Source organism: Lontra canadensis, unplaced genomic scaffold (genome assembly GCF_010015895.1).
Source record: "Lontra canadensis isolate GAN:19392208 unplaced genomic scaffold, GSC_riverotter_1.0 scaffold7, whole genome shotgun sequence".
In the NCBI taxonomy this organism is placed as follows: Eukaryota; Metazoa; Chordata; class Mammalia; order Carnivora; family Mustelidae; genus Lontra; species Lontra canadensis.
The window spans coordinates 6405594-6424029 of record NW_022631001.1 but is presented as its reverse complement, the minus strand read 5'-3'; the positions used below and the strand labels follow the sequence as shown (position 1 = coordinate 6424029).

At 46.1% G+C, this 18436-nt stretch overlaps 1 protein-coding gene across 7 annotated transcripts in view; it reads left to right on the top strand.

Moving 5' to 3' along the window:
- Positions 1-18436, top strand: part of AMOTL1 (angiomotin like 1) — a 152338-nt gene that overhangs the window by 110634 nt on the left and 23268 nt on the right. For all 7 annotated transcript variants that reach the window (XM_032852767.1, XM_032852770.1, XM_032852769.1 and 4 more), the window contains 2 exons: positions 2655-2799; positions 4223-4312. In XM_032852767.1, the coding sequence (XP_032708658.1) occupies positions 2655-2799; positions 4223-4312 (235 nt within the window). The remainder of the gene's footprint in view (positions 1-2654; positions 2800-4222; positions 4313-18436) is intronic.

Genomic DNA, 18436 nt, shown 5'->3' with positions numbered 1-18436 from the left:
AGACTGAAGTGAGACCGAAAATTCTGAAAATGATTCTAGGCCAAGTTCTCACCCCTAGGGATCCTCGCTTCACGTCCCTGAAAGGAGATCATTCATTTTTCACTTGAATGCTTCCAGAGGAGAGAAGCTCCCTCCTACTGGGCCTATTTCTAGAAAACATAGTTTGGAAATTCTCCCTTCTGTTGAATCAAAGTCTGTATCCCTTGGACTCGCTCCATTTCGTCACAGCTCTGTCCTCCCTAACACATTGAAGGGGACGAACGTCTCCATCATGACGACGGGAAGCTGCCGTTTCCCACAGGAAGTACCTTGTCCTGGACCAGGACCTTTGCCCTTTCTCAGTGGGTAGCTCCCAGCATGTAACCATATCCCAGTTCCCAATTGTTTTAGGATTTAAGATAGTAAACCGTGCTGCCCTGGGGATCCCACAGTCTCCTTGTATAAAGTGTGCCGAGGGACGCTCTTCCCGTGCAGGAGAGAAGCCACGATCGGGAGCAGTTGACCTGTGCCTGAGTCTGGCTTGAGGAGTTTGAGGAGTCATTCGTCAGCCTGCGTTTGTGTCAGGGGCAGGGTGCAGTGTCAGGACCATAAGGGCTGTTTCTGCATTCAGAGAGCTGACAGATCAGACGTAAAGTACATACGCAGGACAGAATTCCAGCCAGATGAGCGTACTGTGAGATCAGCCCGTGGAAAGCTCCGTGCTCCGTGTCCTGGAGGCAGGCTCCGGGTTGTCCTGGGCTTGAGCCAGCAGCACCAGTTGCCTGGGGGACGCCTCAGCGTCTCTGCTTCTGAGGAATAGGTGACACCCCCTGGCCCGGAAGGGGACTGTCCCCGAGGCATGCCCATTTGCCCGAAAACAATGGCCACCTATATAGAGGAAATTAGCCATCTATAGGCGGTATGTTCTGAAGCCATCTCTTTTGAAAACAAAATTAAAAGGAAGGAACATAATTTGCGGGAGGGCTGTGAACAGGAGTTAGGATGTGCTGTTCTCTCTCCACAGTACCCACAATTCAAGATCTCGTCGGAAGAAACAGAAAGGCCTGTTGAGATGAGGGGACCAGGAAAGGATCAGCTCTGGTGTTAGGAGCCCTTTGGGAAAATAACCGGGTACTGAGGGGTGCCTTCGTGTTCCGCTTTGCCCTGGGGGGCTGCCACTTTTCAGAAGCCCCCACACTGTCCAGCCTCTTCACGGACCTCTTCCCAGTCATGTCTTCCCGGCTCCGTTGTAACCTCTGGGATTCTGACCGCATTCTCCCTCCTTCAGTGTGTGACACCCCTGGCTTTCTGTCTTACTCACCAGCTCCTCTGTTGCACCTGCTGCGAGGTCTTGACACACCCCCACCCCCAGCGGTGCAAGTCCTCCCTTTGGGTGTAGCTCCCGCCCTCCAGTCTTCCTCTCATCCCTGGACTTCCTGTCATGTCAGAGACACGCGCTTCCTTTCGTGGCCCTGTACCGTGGCTCCCGCACTGTCTTCTGACTAGAATGCGAAGCCCTTTGGTCGTTTCTGCTTGGCAAAGTCCTGTTAATCCTTTGAGGGTTATTGGAAGGAGCATTCTCTCTGAAATCTTTCTGAAAGAAGCCTGTTCTTACCCCTGCAAAGCGACTTTGTTTAGGCTGTGAGAGCATCCAGAACCACCACACCCCTTATCTTGTTGCCTTGGAGAAGCGCACATGTCTGGGGAGAGGCCAAGGCTAGACTGTGAGCGCCCCGAGACCAGAAATTATCGTTACCTCGTTCTTTGTCCTTGGCACCCAGACACACAGAAAATGCACGGTCGATACCTGCTCTCTTAGGATGTGTATTACTGACAGGGGTCCCAGAGGGGACTTTCTGATCTGAGCGGTTGGGGTGCAGGCAGTGAGGGTGCCTGGCTCTTGATGACAGAGCTCTCCCGTGGACCGACCCAAAACACGGTGCAGGCCTCTTGGTGCCCAGTGAGGGGTGCTACTTCTTCAACCCTCCCCGTTTGGCCTGCGGTCCCAACTCTGAGCAGCAGTTCCTCAAGGTTCCATGCTCCTCTCTCCTGCATTTATGCTATGGGATGGTAAAATGGGAGCTGTTGAGATCTACTTCCAAAAACGTACGGCTGTAGGGGACTCCTGTTAGGACAGAGACAGCAACTTGGTATAGATGTAAATATGCCAGCGACAAAAGGCACAGCCCTTGACTTAGTGAAGAGAAGAGAGAACAATCTTCACCCTGTATCATTCAGTTCCTTCACATGAAGAGGTTTCCTATGGGGCATTTGTCTATAATTAGATACAAACAAGTCCTGTGTCCTTATGTAGACACGCTCCTAGACGGAGGGGTAAAAATGCCTAAATGCCTCTCCTTGTGTGGATTTTATGTTCCTTGGGGGTTGGGTAGGAGGGTGTCTAGAAGAGCACTGGACTTGGAGTTTGGAAACGGGGTTCTGCAAGGTGGCATCGGGCAGTCCAGCCAGACTTGAGAACCAGTCGTTTCCAGGTTCTGTTGTGGCCCTTCCAGGCCAGAGGGGGTGGGGAATCGATGGCACCACCTGTAGACGGTGCCACCAGAGATGTGGAAGGAAGACCCCGCCTTCACGGCCGGCGTGCCCAAGAATCAGTCTAACGGAGGTCCCAGTGTGCGTGCCAAGAATCCCACCTTCATGCCACTTCTTTCTTGCAGTTTGAAAAAGAACTTCAGAGAATTTCAGAAGCCTACGAGAGCCTGGTCAAGTCCACTACCAAGCGGGAATCACTGGACAAGGCGATGAGAAACAAACTGGAAGGAGAGATCCGGAGGCTTCATGACTTCAACAGAGACCTCCGAGGCACGTCTGGCCCCATCCGTGTGCTCCCTGCTCTAGACTCCCATGGAGCTGGCAGCCTGCTTTCGGGGCCACGCTGTGTCCAGTAATCTCGGGAAGTCCAACCATCTGGGGCAGGGGTGCTCAAAGAGCAGGACTGTTCTTTTCTCCAGTATAGATTGTGGGTTGTGGGTTGCTGCCCTGGGCCTGAGAAGTGGCAGCTTCTAGGCACGAGTTCATGAAAGTGAGGGAGCGTGTGTGCAGCTCCTTCCCTGCTTTCAAGGGTCTGTATCAAACTGACTGTAAAATAAAAATAGAACTTCAAAATTGAAAAAAAAATAATAAAATAAAAGTACTTAGCGTGATTTGTGACTCTGCGAAGAAGAATGTTTGAAAAGACCAGTGTTGGATGCCTAGCCCTTCCCACATCAGGCTGAGTCATTTGGTAGCCTTCTTTGAAAGCCATCAGTCAGCTCTTGCTAGATAGAGTATAGAAGACAGAGCTAGACAGCATTCTCTTGGAGGAAAAAGACAAAGCCCCCAGTTGTGAAAAGAGTAGATATATATAAACCCCCTGAAAGTTGGAAGCCACCTGCTGTAGGATGTTGGCAGTCTCCAACGAAGAATGACTTAAGCCATAACATTTTACTTGTCTCTCAGTGAGCTAAGCCACTTTTCAGTTGCCTCGTCGGCGAAAATAACATACTGATGGTCTCCAGTGGCTAGAGCCTACTTTTCCCATTACCACAAGTCCTTTTGTCTAGGGAATCACGGACATTCCTTACAGACTTACCAAACTGAATTACTGAATTGAATAAATGAAGACTTACCAAGTGGTTTGAGCAAACGTAGAACTCTCTAGGTAGAATCTCTATCCATTTTGACTTTTCAAAAAAATTTTTGATTTTTAGTTCATTCTTATTTCTGTTTTTGGCTTCCCAGCTGCCCGTAGCAGCACAGGCTAACTGTAGGGCTGGTGGTCAGGGATAGACTAGGACTGGGTCTGAGGCCAAGGACACTTAGCTCCTTTTCAAGGACTTCTGAACAGAGGTTTTCTGGCCTTGCACATAGCTATATGATTCTTCTCAGAACCTGTGCTCCTGCTGCTGACCTCAGATTTTATTTAATTTAATTAATTTATTTGAGACAGAGAATGAGAACGAGCAAGCATGAGAAGGGGAAGGTCAGAGGGAGAAGCAGACCCCCCTGCTAAGCAGGGAGACTGATGTGGGACTCGATCCCGGGACTCCAGGATCATGACCTGAGCTGAAGGCAGTCGCTCAAAACAACTGAGCCACCCAGGCACCCCAACCCCAGATTTTAGAACCTAGTCCTCTCGCCAAGAGGGATTCAGCTTGGGGCTCCTGGCACCCATGTCGTTTCTTGCTGGGCTGGTGACTTTGGGTCTACATGCACATCTTTGTGACCGTGTCTTCTGTGTGCATAGATCGCCTGGAGACGGCCAACAGGCAGCTGTCCAGCAGGGAATACGACGGGCACGAAGACAGAGCTGCAGAGGGGCTCTACGCTTCCCAGAGTGAGTCTCCATGTTTCTCTGTCCCATGTTGGTATTCTTAAAAACTGGGGGCCTGAGGAAGGTATCTTGTTAATTTTAAGTAGATTTCTAAGTAGGCGGTTTGCCTCTTGTGTGTTCCATGTCACCTAGAGGCTCCTGGGCCTTGGAGTAGGCCTTCCTAGGTCTGCCAGACATAAAGCCAAGGTTGATTTCTCTTATTTCAGCAATGTTTATATTCCGTCTTTCTGACCTACAGTTTCTCTCTGTTTCTCTAGAACATCCTCCAAGAAATAGCAAGGTCACAACCTTTCCCTCCACTCACCCCTTTAAATAAGGCACAACTCTTTTCCTCCACGGAGAGTGCCTGGTGGGATCTGGTCCTCCTGGCATGGTTTTGTGCTCCTTAGGGTGAGCGTTTCCTGGCTGCCCCTTGTAGCATCCAGTCATCGAGGGTCCCCCCGTGCATCTCCAGATGTGGCACTCATTTGCAGAAGACACTGAGCCCAGAATAAAATGATCAGTGGCACCCTGGGCCTCTAGATTTATTGGGAGAATATCTTAGTCTTTTTTACTGGAGGCAAATGATAGAAACAAAGGGGTTTTGAGAAACCATTGGTTAGGGTTTGAATCTCTGCAAATCCAGTGTATGTCACAAGTGTAAAAATTCAACTCTTTTTTTTTTAAGCTGTTTAGAAAATTGGACTTATTTTTGTATCATAATTCTCAACAATAACATGAATCAGGTGTTCACAAACTACAGATAGTTGCTTCCAACAACAGAAAGACACATGTTCAGGTACTGGCCGTCCCTTGTACGATGGGTTTTCTGAGGCTTGGCCCCTAAGTACAGCCCTACATTCTCAAGGCAAGGAAACAATCAGTTCAATTTTCTAATTTCTAAAACTGTTTGGTTGGGTTCAAGCTCCTTGGTTTCCCCAAAATTTACTCATGGTAGCACTCAGTTATTAGTCTCAGTTTCGTGATTTAAAATTCTGTTTCGGCAAATGGATGCTAATACCATCGAGGGATTTTGCCATAGAATCCTTGGGTGTCTTGCAAGTGACTTTGCCTTTGTTCCAGATTTATATAAACAGCAGTCAGCATCTTGAATGATTCGGTTTCCTAACAAATTTTATCTCTTCTTATGGGCACAGTCCATCCACCCTCTCATCCGAGCTTTCGTTCAAAAGAAGAGTCATTTGTACTCTCTGCATTTAGGATTTTAATGCCTGGATTTGGGTGCCCATGTGCCTGGGTAAGAGGAGGTGTCTTGGCAGTTACGTCAGGAATGTCACCCTGCTGGGACTCTGCCTTCCTATGGGGGATATTATTTTGTCACTTAGCTTGAGTCAGGGTGGAAAAGCCAGTTAGTTTCACCTGAGGGGCCTTTGCTCCTGCCTCCCACCCCAGACTGTGGTGATGGAATAATAAGGTTTGGGGTTGTGTGAGTTGAGAACTGTTCCTGAAAACGTTAACCTTCTGGCTGAAAGCTAACACATCAATAATACAGGCCAAGAGGGCCTTCCAGCTTTACAGGGAATGATTTGTTCTGTGCAAACATGCCTCACTGTGTTCCACAGGCATAAACAAGACGGTCCAGAGGCATTTTTCAACAGCTTAAAGGTATCTCAGTGTTGATGTTTAATGTCATTGAATCTAGGCAGGGCAATTGAAGCAGGTTTGCTACCCGTGATGTCTAACAGATTTTTCAGATCCTAGTCTTTACCTGATATTTGTGCCTTTTCCTCTCCTGGTGTGGCAAGAGATGGACTTGAGATGTTATTTCAGTTTGCAAATAGGTTTTCTTCTCAGTGAATTGTAAGAACTCTTTGTTTATTAAAGAAATTAACATGTCCTCTACTGTATATGTTGCAGATATTTTCCTCAGTTTTTTAATCTTTGATTACAGTATTCTTTATGTTATAAGAGATATTTTTAAGTAACCATATTTATACCTTCCAGGCTTTGTATCATGCTTAGAAATGCTTATTGCTCTCCAATATTATAAAAAAAATTCACCTATGTTTTCTTCAGATGTGTTTATGATTTCACTGTTTACAAGGCTTATATTTCTGAAACTAGGTCAGGAGGCACAATAGAAGGCAAACTCAGGAGGGATACTAATTAACAGAGATGTTGGTATCTAGACAAGAGAGGTAGAGGTCCTGATGTAAGACAGAAGTAGTGATGGAGGGTAGGGGACAGAGTAGGAAGTGACAAAATTAGTAGGACTCAGTGACCAATTGAGTATGGCAGTAAAAGAGCCCGAGAAAGGGGTGTGAGTGAGCAACTGGATGGATGGTCACCCTTTACCAATAAAAAGCAGGAAAACCAGGTTGGGATTAGATAATGAGTAAAGGTTTGAGCATGTTGGGTCATCTTGCTCTGCGGCCCACAGCGGAGTAAGCAAGTGTAACAGTTGGTGCGAACATACCCAGAAGCTGGCGACGGGCAGGGCCCTCTGTCAGGCTCTGGCATGTGGGCACATGTGGGCAGGCATGAAGTACCACCCCTCTTCATGGTTATTAATGTGTTCCATTATCTGTGTGTTCTTTTAGAAACTCTATTATTAGAATTCTTTTTAAATACTTGGTAATCATACTTACAAACGTCTAGTACTCAAAAGGAGCCATCCTTTTCAAGGGAACCTTTGGAGATTCTAGCTCTTGGGTAAGAGAAAGCAAAACTGCAGACCAAAGAGAAGTGACTTCTCTGGATAACTCAAGCCAAGGAACTAGGGCTACGTCACAAAGCCCCCAGCAGACACCTTGGCTGATGGAGAAGTTGGAGGGAAGGGGAAAGTAGAGACTGGCCCATTCAAATTTTTGTTAGGTGTTCATGTTGAATCTAGGAGTCCAGGGCCAAGAAAGCCCAAGGAACTCTTGCAGTGCAAGTGGTCAGTAGGAGTTCTATAAAGCTCTCTCGGGTGGTAATGGAGGGAGACGGTTCTTTCCGGCCTGATCACTAATATCTCTGTTGCCCACGGTAGTTTGCCTTTGAAGACTGAACTTTCTGCTCTTATGTTGGAGCCTGATGAAGACTTGGTCGACTGTCGATGTGGTTACTACTTAGCACTGCAGAGTGAAATGAACATTAAACACAGTGATTATTGTGCCCCCTTGGTCATGAAATTTGTCCATATTGGAAATCGCACTGGGGGTGCCTGGGTGGCTCATTCCATTAAGCATCTGCTTTTGGCTCAGGTCATGATCCCAAGGTCCTGAGGTTGAGCCCCACATCAGGCTCCCCACTCAGTGGGGAGCCTGCTTCTCCCTCTGCCCTCTGCCCTCTGCCCCTCCCCCCTGCTTTTGCACACCCTCTCTCTTTCTCGCATGTGTGTGCATGCCCTGCATCTGTCTCCCAAATAAATAAATAAAATCTTAAAAAATAAAAATAAAAATCACACTGAATTAAGTGCTTAGGGGTTTGATGACTGAGGGTTTTTTTTTTCCTCTATCATCTCATGGACTTGTGTCACACACTTTAGAGAAATTTGGTTCTATTTTATTTTCTGGGCTTGCTTGTTTATTTTTCTGAATATTTTTGCAATGAAATTGCTCCTGGAAAACGGGGCATCGAGCCAATCCCTGTTTTGTCTATCTATGTGAAACTGGGGCTTCTTTGTCCTTTAACCTCTAACTTACTGAGATCCCTGGTTTTCCCATCCATTTGTCTCCCACGCATGTGCTCTCGTGCGTATCCTCACACACACACCCACACAGAACAGAGGTGGGCCACTGTCCACTAAAGGCAGCGCCCCGGAATGTCTGTCATCACTCTTAACTCTGTCATCTCAGTGAGTACAACCGCTTTAACTCTTCCTTTCTGAAAATGGATAACTCTGCAGAATTCCCATGCCATTAGGCCAGAAAGCCAAAAGTAAAATATTAGATGCAGGGAAACTGGACTGGTAGAGATGATCGTCTCACATTCTCAGGTTGAGTGGGAGCTGATGAGCTGAGGTGTGCATGTGTTATTCCAGGCTAAAGCTAGCCGCATTTCATGGTGTGCAAGAACTTGTCTCTACCACCCCTTTGGGATTCCTTAGGCCCTCCAGGTTCAGCATATTTGGTTAAACTTTAGTCTGTGTAGTTAGATTCTGGCTGTTAAATGGTGTCCTTCTGTCATTAAAAAAAAAAAAAAAAGATGTTTTGGACATTCAGTTATTTGTCCAAGTTGTTGAGTAATGGCCGTAAATAAGTCAGAACCATATGGGTTTGATTTCTCGGTGGGTTTGGAAATTGATACAAAAACATGTCTGTGACCAACCTATTTTAAAATTACAGCAATTTGCCATTTTCCGTGTGTCTTGTAATCATCCTTTTATTCTTGATCCTGTTTGAGGTACTTTGATTTTCTGTCTCTCATAGAATATGAAAGAGACTGATAAAATTTCCTGCAAGACCCTTCCTCTGGTGTTTGTGGTTCCTGGAAGGGCTTGCGTGAAACAAAAAACAGAAGTTTCAGTGACATAACACTGGTTCTGTTGACCCACATAGAGTGCAAGGAGATTGTTCTGACTCCTCACTGGGTGTCATGACATCACATGGTAGGTTTCCATTGGGCTTCATTAGGAAGGACAGGAGAGAAGTTGTTACCTTTCCTCAGGGCCTGCCCGGGCTTACGGCTTCTCCCGACTTGGAGAGGAGCCGACTACAGCGCTTACTTCACCTGCGCTCCCTGTGGCTGTGATTTCTTTGCATGGATCCCCTCCTCTAGGTGGGAGAACTGTAGACATTCTTCACCGATAGCCACAGTACCCACCCCCAACCCTCACTAAAAGCCCTGGAACCTTTTTATGTACTTGATGCTCAATAAATGTGTATCAAGGGAAGGAATAAAAGTGTAAAAATCCTTGTAACAATAGGCTGGAAATTCTCCTTCTGTAGCATCAGTATCAAAATGCGCTCTTTAGCTCAGTGTCTCCCAGTCGTATTTGGAGATAACGCTGGTTATCCTCAGTTACTTTAAGACATTAGGCAAATTAGTAAAAGAACTGTCAGAATAGAAGCAACTTAAAAATGCTTAGGTGGGGGGTGCCTGAGTGGCTCAGTGGGTTAAAGCCTCTGCATTCCGCTCAGGTCATGGTCCCAGGGTCCTGGGATCGAGCCCCATGTTGGGCTCTCTCCTCCGCGGGGAGCCTGCTTCCTCCTCTCTCTCTGCCTGCCTCTCTGCCTACTTGTGATCTCTGTCTGTCAAATAAATAAATAAAATCTTTTAAAAAATTGCTCAGGGCCGCCAGGGTGGCTCACTCAGTTGAGCGTGGGACTCTTGGTTTTGGCCCAGGTGGTACTATCAGGGTTGTGAGATTGAGTCCCACATCAGGCTCCACATTCAGTGGGGAACCTGCTTGAGATATTCTCCCTTTACCTCTCCCTCTGCTCTTCTCCCTGCTCCTGCACACACACACTCTCTCTCTCAAATAAATAAATAAAATCTTTTTTAAAAAAATGCTCAAATTCCCTTTTTGCCTTCCCTCTTTTTTTTTTTTTTTTTTAAGTAGGAAGATACTGAAGAAAGAGAAATCCTTTACTAGTAAGGACACTATATTTAATAGTATCTTTCCTGAAATTTGGTATTAATAGAGCTGACTTTGGTTCCGTTGACTCCTTTTCTTTTACTCCCCTGTGGTTGTGCTGGAGATGAGAGTTGGCCCTGGTATTTGAAGGTTTTTGTAGCAAACAGCCAGATGCTCATGCTGACCGATCCGTAGACCATTCCGGACACCCTAGGTGAGTGCCTGGGTGAAGGGAAAGGACCATGAAGGATGCCAAGGCAGTATCACTTAAGTCAAGAGAATTTTCTTGCCCTAAATTAACTGATTTTCATTAAAGATGGCCCCTGTGTTTAATAGGACTGTGCAGTCCTAAATATTAAAGGTTTTTAGGCACAGGCTCAAGCAAATAATGTTGGATCAGTGGCTACATCTTCTAAATCGTGGCCTTTCACGAAGGTACTCAGTGAGGTGAAGACACGTGCTTCATCTCTCTCTGTACCTTTCTTTTTTTTTTTTTTTAAAGACTTTATTTATTTATTTGACAGAGATCACAAGTAGGCAGAGAGGCAGGCAGAGAGAGAGAGAGGGAAGCAGGCTCCCCACGGAGCAGAGAGCCCGATGCGGGGCTCGATCCCAGGACCCTGGAATCATGACCTGAGCCGAAGGCAGAGGCTTTAACCCACTGAGCCACACAGGCGCCCCTGTACCTCCCTTTCTTCTAAAGAAATGGCATCAATCTGATTCAACCAACAGGGCTGTGAGGGATAACCAGGGACAGGAAAGGCGGAGACTTGATACAGTGCATTCATTCCGCAGTACTTCTTCCTGCTCCTTGCATCCTTCCTCCGCTCGCCTTCTCTGGCAGGACCTGCCAGTTTCTGGGGTGGGGCAATGGGCCATGTTCCCAAAGAAGGCCCTCTAGCCCATGGAGCCTTGCTGAATTTGGAAAGCAGAGCGTGTGTGTGCTCAAGCCACTTGATCAGCCTTGGCAGGCCGTGCAGAGAAACTTCAAACCTACGTAACAACTGGCAGAGCCCACCCAGGCCGCGGGACATCGGTTTGTGTTCAGCGGAATCTCCCCAAGTGTGAACATTAACATCATTCACTGTAGGCTGGTTTTCCAAGCTTTGAGAACCAGAGCTGGTTGAAGATCCGTCTCTTGATCATGCGTTGATGCTAGCCTCTGACAACTGTCGCTTGGCATTCCAGTGAGGGGAGTGAGGGGTTGGAAAGAGCAAATGTCCGTGATTTTATTAGGATCCCTGTTTCTTGGACTAAGACCTTGGTGGATGGATGGATGGATGGATGGATGGATGGAGTAAGCACGAAATGAAAAATCAGTGCTGGAGTCTGCCTTTCGTGTGCCGTCAGGAGACCCTCACTTTCCTTGATAGTTCAGAACCAGGAGATCCAGGATTCCAGGTCTCCACTCATATTAAATGGAAATTGCCAGAGAAGTCTTCCTTTTATATCGTCCCCCGACGCCGGGTACTTTTCCCCTTGTAAAGGCTCATTCACAGTTACACATAAATAACTGTTCAGATGGTTGTGTTCTGTGTTCCTCACTAAACCGTACACAGCATGAGGCTTGGGGCCCCATCTGTCCTCCTCACCGCTGCAGTCCCAGGTCTTTGTATTTCCAGAACCTCATACAGTGCTTGGCCCTTAGAGTCATTTAATAAGTATTTATCAAATATTGAATACAATCATGATGACTGTCATTTAACCAAACAGGTATTGGCTGTCTACTCTAAGCTGTGTTTTAGGCCACAGGTCAGCAAACTCTTTCTATAAAGGGCCAGATGGTAAAGAATTTTAGGCTTGGGGGCTGTCCCTGCTCCTGTCTGTCCCTCTAGCCTGAAAGCTGCTGTAGTTGCTCCATATGCCAGTGGGCATGGCTGAGTGCCAGTGACACTTGATTGACAGAATCAGGCTGTGGGATTTGGTCCGGAGGCCATAGGATGCTGACCTCCATGGCAGCAACTAATCACGGAAGGAGAGAAAAAGCAGGAACTTCAGTAGTAGGATGGAAAAGAAAGATCTCCTGAAGTAGCCCCTATATCTTACTTTGTGAATTGCCCTAATTTAGAAACCAAGATGTCATTGTCACTGTTGTTCCTGGGAATCCTCTTTTACTTCATCCCTAATCGAGGGAGCATGATTGTCATCATTTTAGATGCACTGAGACGCGTAGAAATGCAGTCACCAGGCTTAGCTCCCAGTGAGGATCCAGAATTTGCTAATGAGGGAGATGGGGCTGGTGGTCCTGGATGGTGAGGTCTGGCACTAATGCCAGAAATTCCTGCCGTAAGCAGCCTTCTGTGAGGTGAGGTCTGCAGATCTCGGAGAGGACCTTGAAGGTCACAAATGTGGTCCCCAGAAATGCATGTGTGCTCTGAACCAGAGCTCATTAAAAGGCCATCTCATTGTCGCTGTGAAAGACAATGTCGTCAGAAGCTGCTGAGCCGATGGTTTAAAGCTTATCCTCGGGCGCCTGGGTGGCTCAGTGGGTTAAGCCTCTGCCTTCGACTCGGGTTATGATCTCAGCGTCCTGGGATCGAGCCCCGAATCGGGCTCTCTGCTCAGCGGGGAGTCTGCTTCTCCCTCTCTCTCTCTGCCTGCCTCTCTGCCTACTTGTGATCTCTCTCTCTGTCAGATAAATAAATAAAATCTTAAAAAAAAAAAAAAAAGCTTATCCTCTGGCGGAACTGCAGTTTGCTCCTTTGGATCTGTCCTTGAGGTCGTGCTTCAGGCCAGCCTGGCTGTGGTCATCGATGAACAGTAACAGCTGCTAACATTAACTGAATGCTTACCATCCTCCAAGTGGTACCTATAGCCTCTGTAGGTACCAACAACCCATGAGGTCGGTATCAAAGATATTGTACAGACAAGGACTCTGACGCATGGGAAGGCTGAGTCACTTGTCCATGATCATACAAGGTGGTGAGTGGAGCAGACGGGTTTTGAATGCAGGTCATTCTGAGTCTGGAGCCCAGGCACGTACTAAGCTGGTGAGGGGAGGTCCTTCTTGTGTATCAGGAGGCGGAGAGAACTTTTAATGTGAGCGGGGGCAGTGGTGGACTCCCAGTGATCGTAAAACTCTTTCAGTGTAACCTGCATGTTTTACTAACGAAGAAAGTGCAGCCCAGAATGATCCAGTGGTTTCCCCAAGGCCCCATCGGTGTTTAATGGCTAAGCTGCAATGAGAGTTGGAACTTCCTTTTTCTTATTTTTTTTAAATAAAGATTTTATTTTTTTATTTATTTGACAGACAGAGATCACAAGTAGGCAGAGAGGCAGGCAGAGAGAGGGAAGCAGGCTCCCCGCTGAACAGAGAGTGATTCGGGGCTCGATCCCAGGACCCTGGGACCATGACCTGAGCTGAAGGCAGAGGCTTAACCCACTGAGCCACCCAGGTGCCTCAAAGATTTTATTTATTTATTTATTTGACAGAGAGATCACAAGTAGGCAGAGAGGGGGGAGTGGGCTCCCCACGGAGCAAAGAGCCCGATGCAAGGCTCGATCCCTGGACCCTGAGATCATGACCTGAGCTGAAGGCAGAGGCTTAACCTACTGAGCCACCCAGGTGCCCCTATTTTTTTTTTCCTTCCCCTCTCCAAAAGTCATCTCTTTTGATTCTTGGGCTGATGAATGATTTCATATTTTTATCTCAAGAAGAATCTGGGATAGTAGGGTGGGTATAAGTAATTCCTTCCTGGAAGTGTTATTTGGTTGCAAATTATTTAGCCCAGCACTGTGACTCCATAATAATGTCTTTGGGTCTTCTCAAGTGAGTTCTAACTATTGGAATTAATATTCTGTGCTTCCGACTTCTATATCTGTCTTTGAACCCTGGCCAATTATAACAGAAGGCCTTGTTGGGTAATCCAGTATCTCACTTCAAATACAAAAACAAAAAATTGTTGAGACCAGAATAGAGCTCAGAGTCTTAAAAAAAAAAAAAAAGTTTTCTCAAAATATCTGTGAAATTAAACGTTTTGTTCTTGAGATGGTGATAAATAAAAATTAAGCAGAATACAATGAGTAATTCTGCGATTCGGTTCCTTTACAATTCGTTTTTGAAACTATTTTTGGTTCACGAATTGTAGTGAGAGCATACAGCTGGATCTTAATGGAATCTGAGGACTTTGAGGGGACAAAATGTTTGTTTTAAGTCCAGAAAATTTGGTCTTCGACCATTAAAAATAAGCTTGCATCTGTTACTAATTTTCTTTTTGCTTACAAAGACTGGTTTGGTAGAAAGAAGAGAAAGAAAAGGATTGGTTCAAAGCAAGTTACAAAAATGATAATGGGAGGGAGGTGTTACAGAAGTCGAAGGAGGCAGAAGATCTAACTGCGGGCCTCATATTTCTTTGTTCTCGGTCAGTCCTAGAAGGACTGTTTCCCAGGTAAAACAGCTTTTCCAGCGTAAATGTCACTCTGAGCCAGGTACTGGTGTTAAAACTTATCTGCCATCCAAAGGGCCCATTCAAAAGTCATAAGTTTTTATTTATACATATTCTAATAATGCCTTAGTTAATGTCTTAATCAAAACAAATATAGATATATAAAGGGTATACACACACACACACACACACACACACACACACACACATATATAGTTACACATTTGAGGTGTATGATGTGTGAGGCAACGTAGCAACCACCATAGTCAAGGTATAGCCCGTGTAGATCCCGTGGCCCTTTCCTTGCCTCCCCTCTCCCCCTGTGTGTCTTCATGTCCCTGCTCTCTGTATTATGCCTGGGACTTATGGTCATCTTCTAAACTGGGAACCACACTATCTGCTGGGTCATACCTGGAAATAGAAGTGTCCATGGTTCATCTTTTTATATTAAGAAAAGACAAAAATAGAGAAACAGTCTTCTCTTCTCTGATGGTTGTAGAAAGTGTGATTTAAAATCGAGTCACAGACATGTCTACAGTCAAACCAAATGTCCTGTCTGTCCTATATTTCTGGGACACTGTTCACTGCCTAGTTTGTTATCTTCCTGTCAGCAGTGAGAGGGAAATAGCAGTTCATTTTTATTTCAAGTAAAAAAAAAACAATAATAAAGTGGAACGTTGAGCTGTACCTTGGGAGGCTGAGTGGATGCATGGGTGTCTACTCAGTCAAGCAAGTTATTAGCAAGCTGCAGAGGTCATAAATTGAGGTAGGTTAAAAAAAAAAAACAAAAACCCAACACCGTGAATCATACCTGAATGTGTTAGTACAGTTTCCAGCATGAAAATGCAATATGAAAACCAAATTAGATAAAATTTTATCTTAAGAGATTATATTGTATTCAAGAGAACTATATTTATAGAAAATTATATTGAAGAGAACTACTGGTATTCAGGTATTTCTACCATATAGCTAAGGTAGCTTATTTTGGGTGCAACAAACTCACATTGAGGCCTGGATATTAAAGAGCCGTGGATAACTTACATAAAATATAAGTTATATGTTTTATATAACAAAATCTGCATTTTGTGATATGATGAAAATATAAGGATGTTAAGACCAAAATGTATTATTTCCATTTATTAGATGACTAGAATATTTCCTGGTTAGGTTTTGTAGCTTTCTAATGATAAGGACCTGAAGCTATTGTTTAAAAAAAATCTTTTTTAAGATTTTTATTTATTTATTGTGAGAGAGAAAGCATGAGCTGGGGGAGAGACAGAGGGAGAAGAAAGCTCCCTGCAGAGCAGGGAGCCTGATGTGGGGCTCGATCCCAGGACCCCGAGATCATGACCAGAGCTGAAGGCAGATGCTTTACTGACTGAGCCACCCAGGCGCCTCTGACGCTATCATTTTCAAGTTTTATTTTAAAGACTGGGTTAGAATTCAATCACGTGTCAGTAGTATCCTCCTCCTCGGTAAGCTGTTTCCTAATCCTGCCATAGCTGTTCCCCTGTGAAACACTTCCGTTGTCTTAGATTCTTTTTTTTTAATATTGAAATTTTGATTTTGATTTTGTTTTTTTAAATTTAATTTTATTTTTTCAGTGTTCCAAGATTCATTGGCTTAGATTCTTAACATCCTACAGAGGTAGTGTGAAGTACACTCGGTAGGCAGGTTCGTACAGGCAGATACGGGCCACTATACGTGGCATACAAGGCCGAAGATGGTAAGGACTCATGGGACAGCTCCCCCCACCTGCCACCCCCTCAGCAACATTTGTGAGTTCAGGCTCTCCCATGCAGGAGAGATCTGTTTTATCAAAGGAATCAGAAAAACTTCTTGCAGGGTGGGTCTTGAAAACTGTTTCATATTTTAGGGTCTTCTTGCTGCCTTAGTACCGTGTAAAAGAGACAGTCTATTTTCCTTTTAAATTGGAAGGAAATTCTAAATTCAAGCTGAAAAGATTTCTGGTTGAGACCAGGAGAGGGGGCTGCCTTCTTCAGAACCCCTTTCCTCCTACTCAGCAAACCCCACATCCCTTCTCTGCCCTCCCCTCCTTTCTCTGCCAAGTCTCTACAAAACAGTTGGGTTAAAACTCCTGTTCTTGGGGTGCCTGCGAGGCTCAGCGGGTTAAGCCTCTACCTTCAGCTCAGGTCATGATCTCAGGGTCCTGGGATTGAGCCCCACATCAGGCTCTCTGCTCAGCGGGGAGCCTGCTTCTTCCTCTCTCTCTGCCTGCCTCTCTGCCTACTTGTGATCTCTCTCTGTCAAATAAATAAATAAAATCTTAAAAAAAAAAAAAAAGGACTCCTGTTCTTAATTTCTGTCATTGAGAATTCATTTAAAAACAGTTTGCTCTCTGAGCCATGTAGAACAAGCCCCCACTGGAGTGTCCCCGTGTTTGTTAATAGGCCTACTTAGCCACCCACTCACAACCTCTGTCTCCAGTCGCCGGCGGAACCATGGCAACCTGCTCTTGGCTCCTTGGAGGGCTGGAGCTGCAGACCCTTTCTGGAAATCACAAGCTGCCATACCTGAGAAACCTTAAAGACAGAGAAAAGCCAAACAAGCAGCATATGGGGTCAGCGTTGTAGTGCATTACTTTTCTTGTGTCTGAATTAATGAGTGTGGCTTTGAAGGTCGATCATCTCTCCTCTTTCACATCAAATAAGCCTCGTGTCAGTAGCTGACTCTTCTCTGATGTAAACAGTGCCCTGTCTGGATTATATTTGGGCGGTCTCTTTCTGGGTTCATTGGTTTGATGCTGAAACTGAGGTGAGTGGGTGAGGACAGAGGCCCAGAGTGCACTCCAGTGTAAAAATATCTTTTTTTTTTTCAAGGTTGTTTATTTATTTGAGAGAGAGAGAGATCACAAGTAGGCAGAGAGGCAGGCCGAGGGGGTGGGGGGAAGCAGGCTCTCCTCTGAGCAGAGAGCCTGATGTGGGACTCGATCTCAGGACCGTGAGACCATAACCCAAGCCAAAGGCAGAGACCCAACCCACTGAGCCACCCAGGCACCCCACATAAGAATATCTTTGAGGCACAAAGAACCTGCATAATGTGCAGTGAGCTAAATGATATAGGTCCTATTGTCTCTGTAGTCACACAAGCTCAGAAAACAGAGTTTCTCTTAGTGTCAGTGCGACTTCATTTACCTCACAGTGTGTAGCTGGCCCTTGGGACGGAGTCCTGCCCAACATCTGTCCAGTGTTACAAGACACAGTGCCGGGGAGCTCAGAGCCAAAGCATCCCTAAGGAAGAAGAGACAGGAGAAGAAATTTTAGGGAGAGAATATGGACATCTTTTCACAAGAGGGAGTCTATTTCATCAGCAGCACAGAGAAGGTTCTGGTTACCAGAGCTGACAGTGTTAGTGTTGGGCACATCCTTCTGAGGCGTTACCAACTGCCAAGACTTTTTTTGGTGGAAAAGGAGTAGACGTATAAAGAAAGAGGACTGAGTGTCTTAGTGATCTTTCATTATGAAAAGAAAAATCTGCCTGAGCTAGCTTAGGGCCAGAGAAGAGGACTGTTTTCTGAGAACATGAGGGTGTGAGGGAGCACCCAGGCAGCGAGTGCAGGCAGACCTCCTGAGGTCTAGGGGCCCGGGCTGTCTGTGAGAATCAAGACAGGGTTGTGTTTAGGGGTCTGTGTCTGTCTGTATGGCTCTTTTCCTCCCTCCTTGTAACGCAGCCTGGACTCTCACCCACCTTTCCCTATCTCCCTGTTTGAGTCTTCATTCTTTACAGTGGCTTTCTCTGTTTCTCCAAAGAACATGCTAGAATATGGCTGCTAGTGGAAGACCTGGGTTACCATCCAGGTCAGCCTCACACCTCTCCCTGGCTCCCACTTGCAGGTTCCCAGACGAGAAATGCTGACTGGCCTAGCTTGCATACATGGCGCCTCAGACTGGACTCCTTCAAATGGGGAGCACAGATGAGGGCAGATGAGGGGGACTTTGTAGTACACTCCTGGCTGCTTATCAGATTAGCCCGGTGGGTAGAGGCCTGTAGCTGTTGTTCTTCTAAACTGAGTGTTAGCCGACTTCGTGGAAGTTGTCTGCTCTGTGGAGATCCCGTGAGGAGGCTCATGCCTTGTGCAGGCTGTCTCACACTAGTGCTGGACATGGGGCCTGGCCACTGTCAGTCCCGTCTCCTCTGACTCCTGCAGTCTACGGCCTGTTCTCTGGTAACATCCTTCATCCTTCACATTGTCTCTACTCAGGGTGGCCCAGAGACTGGACT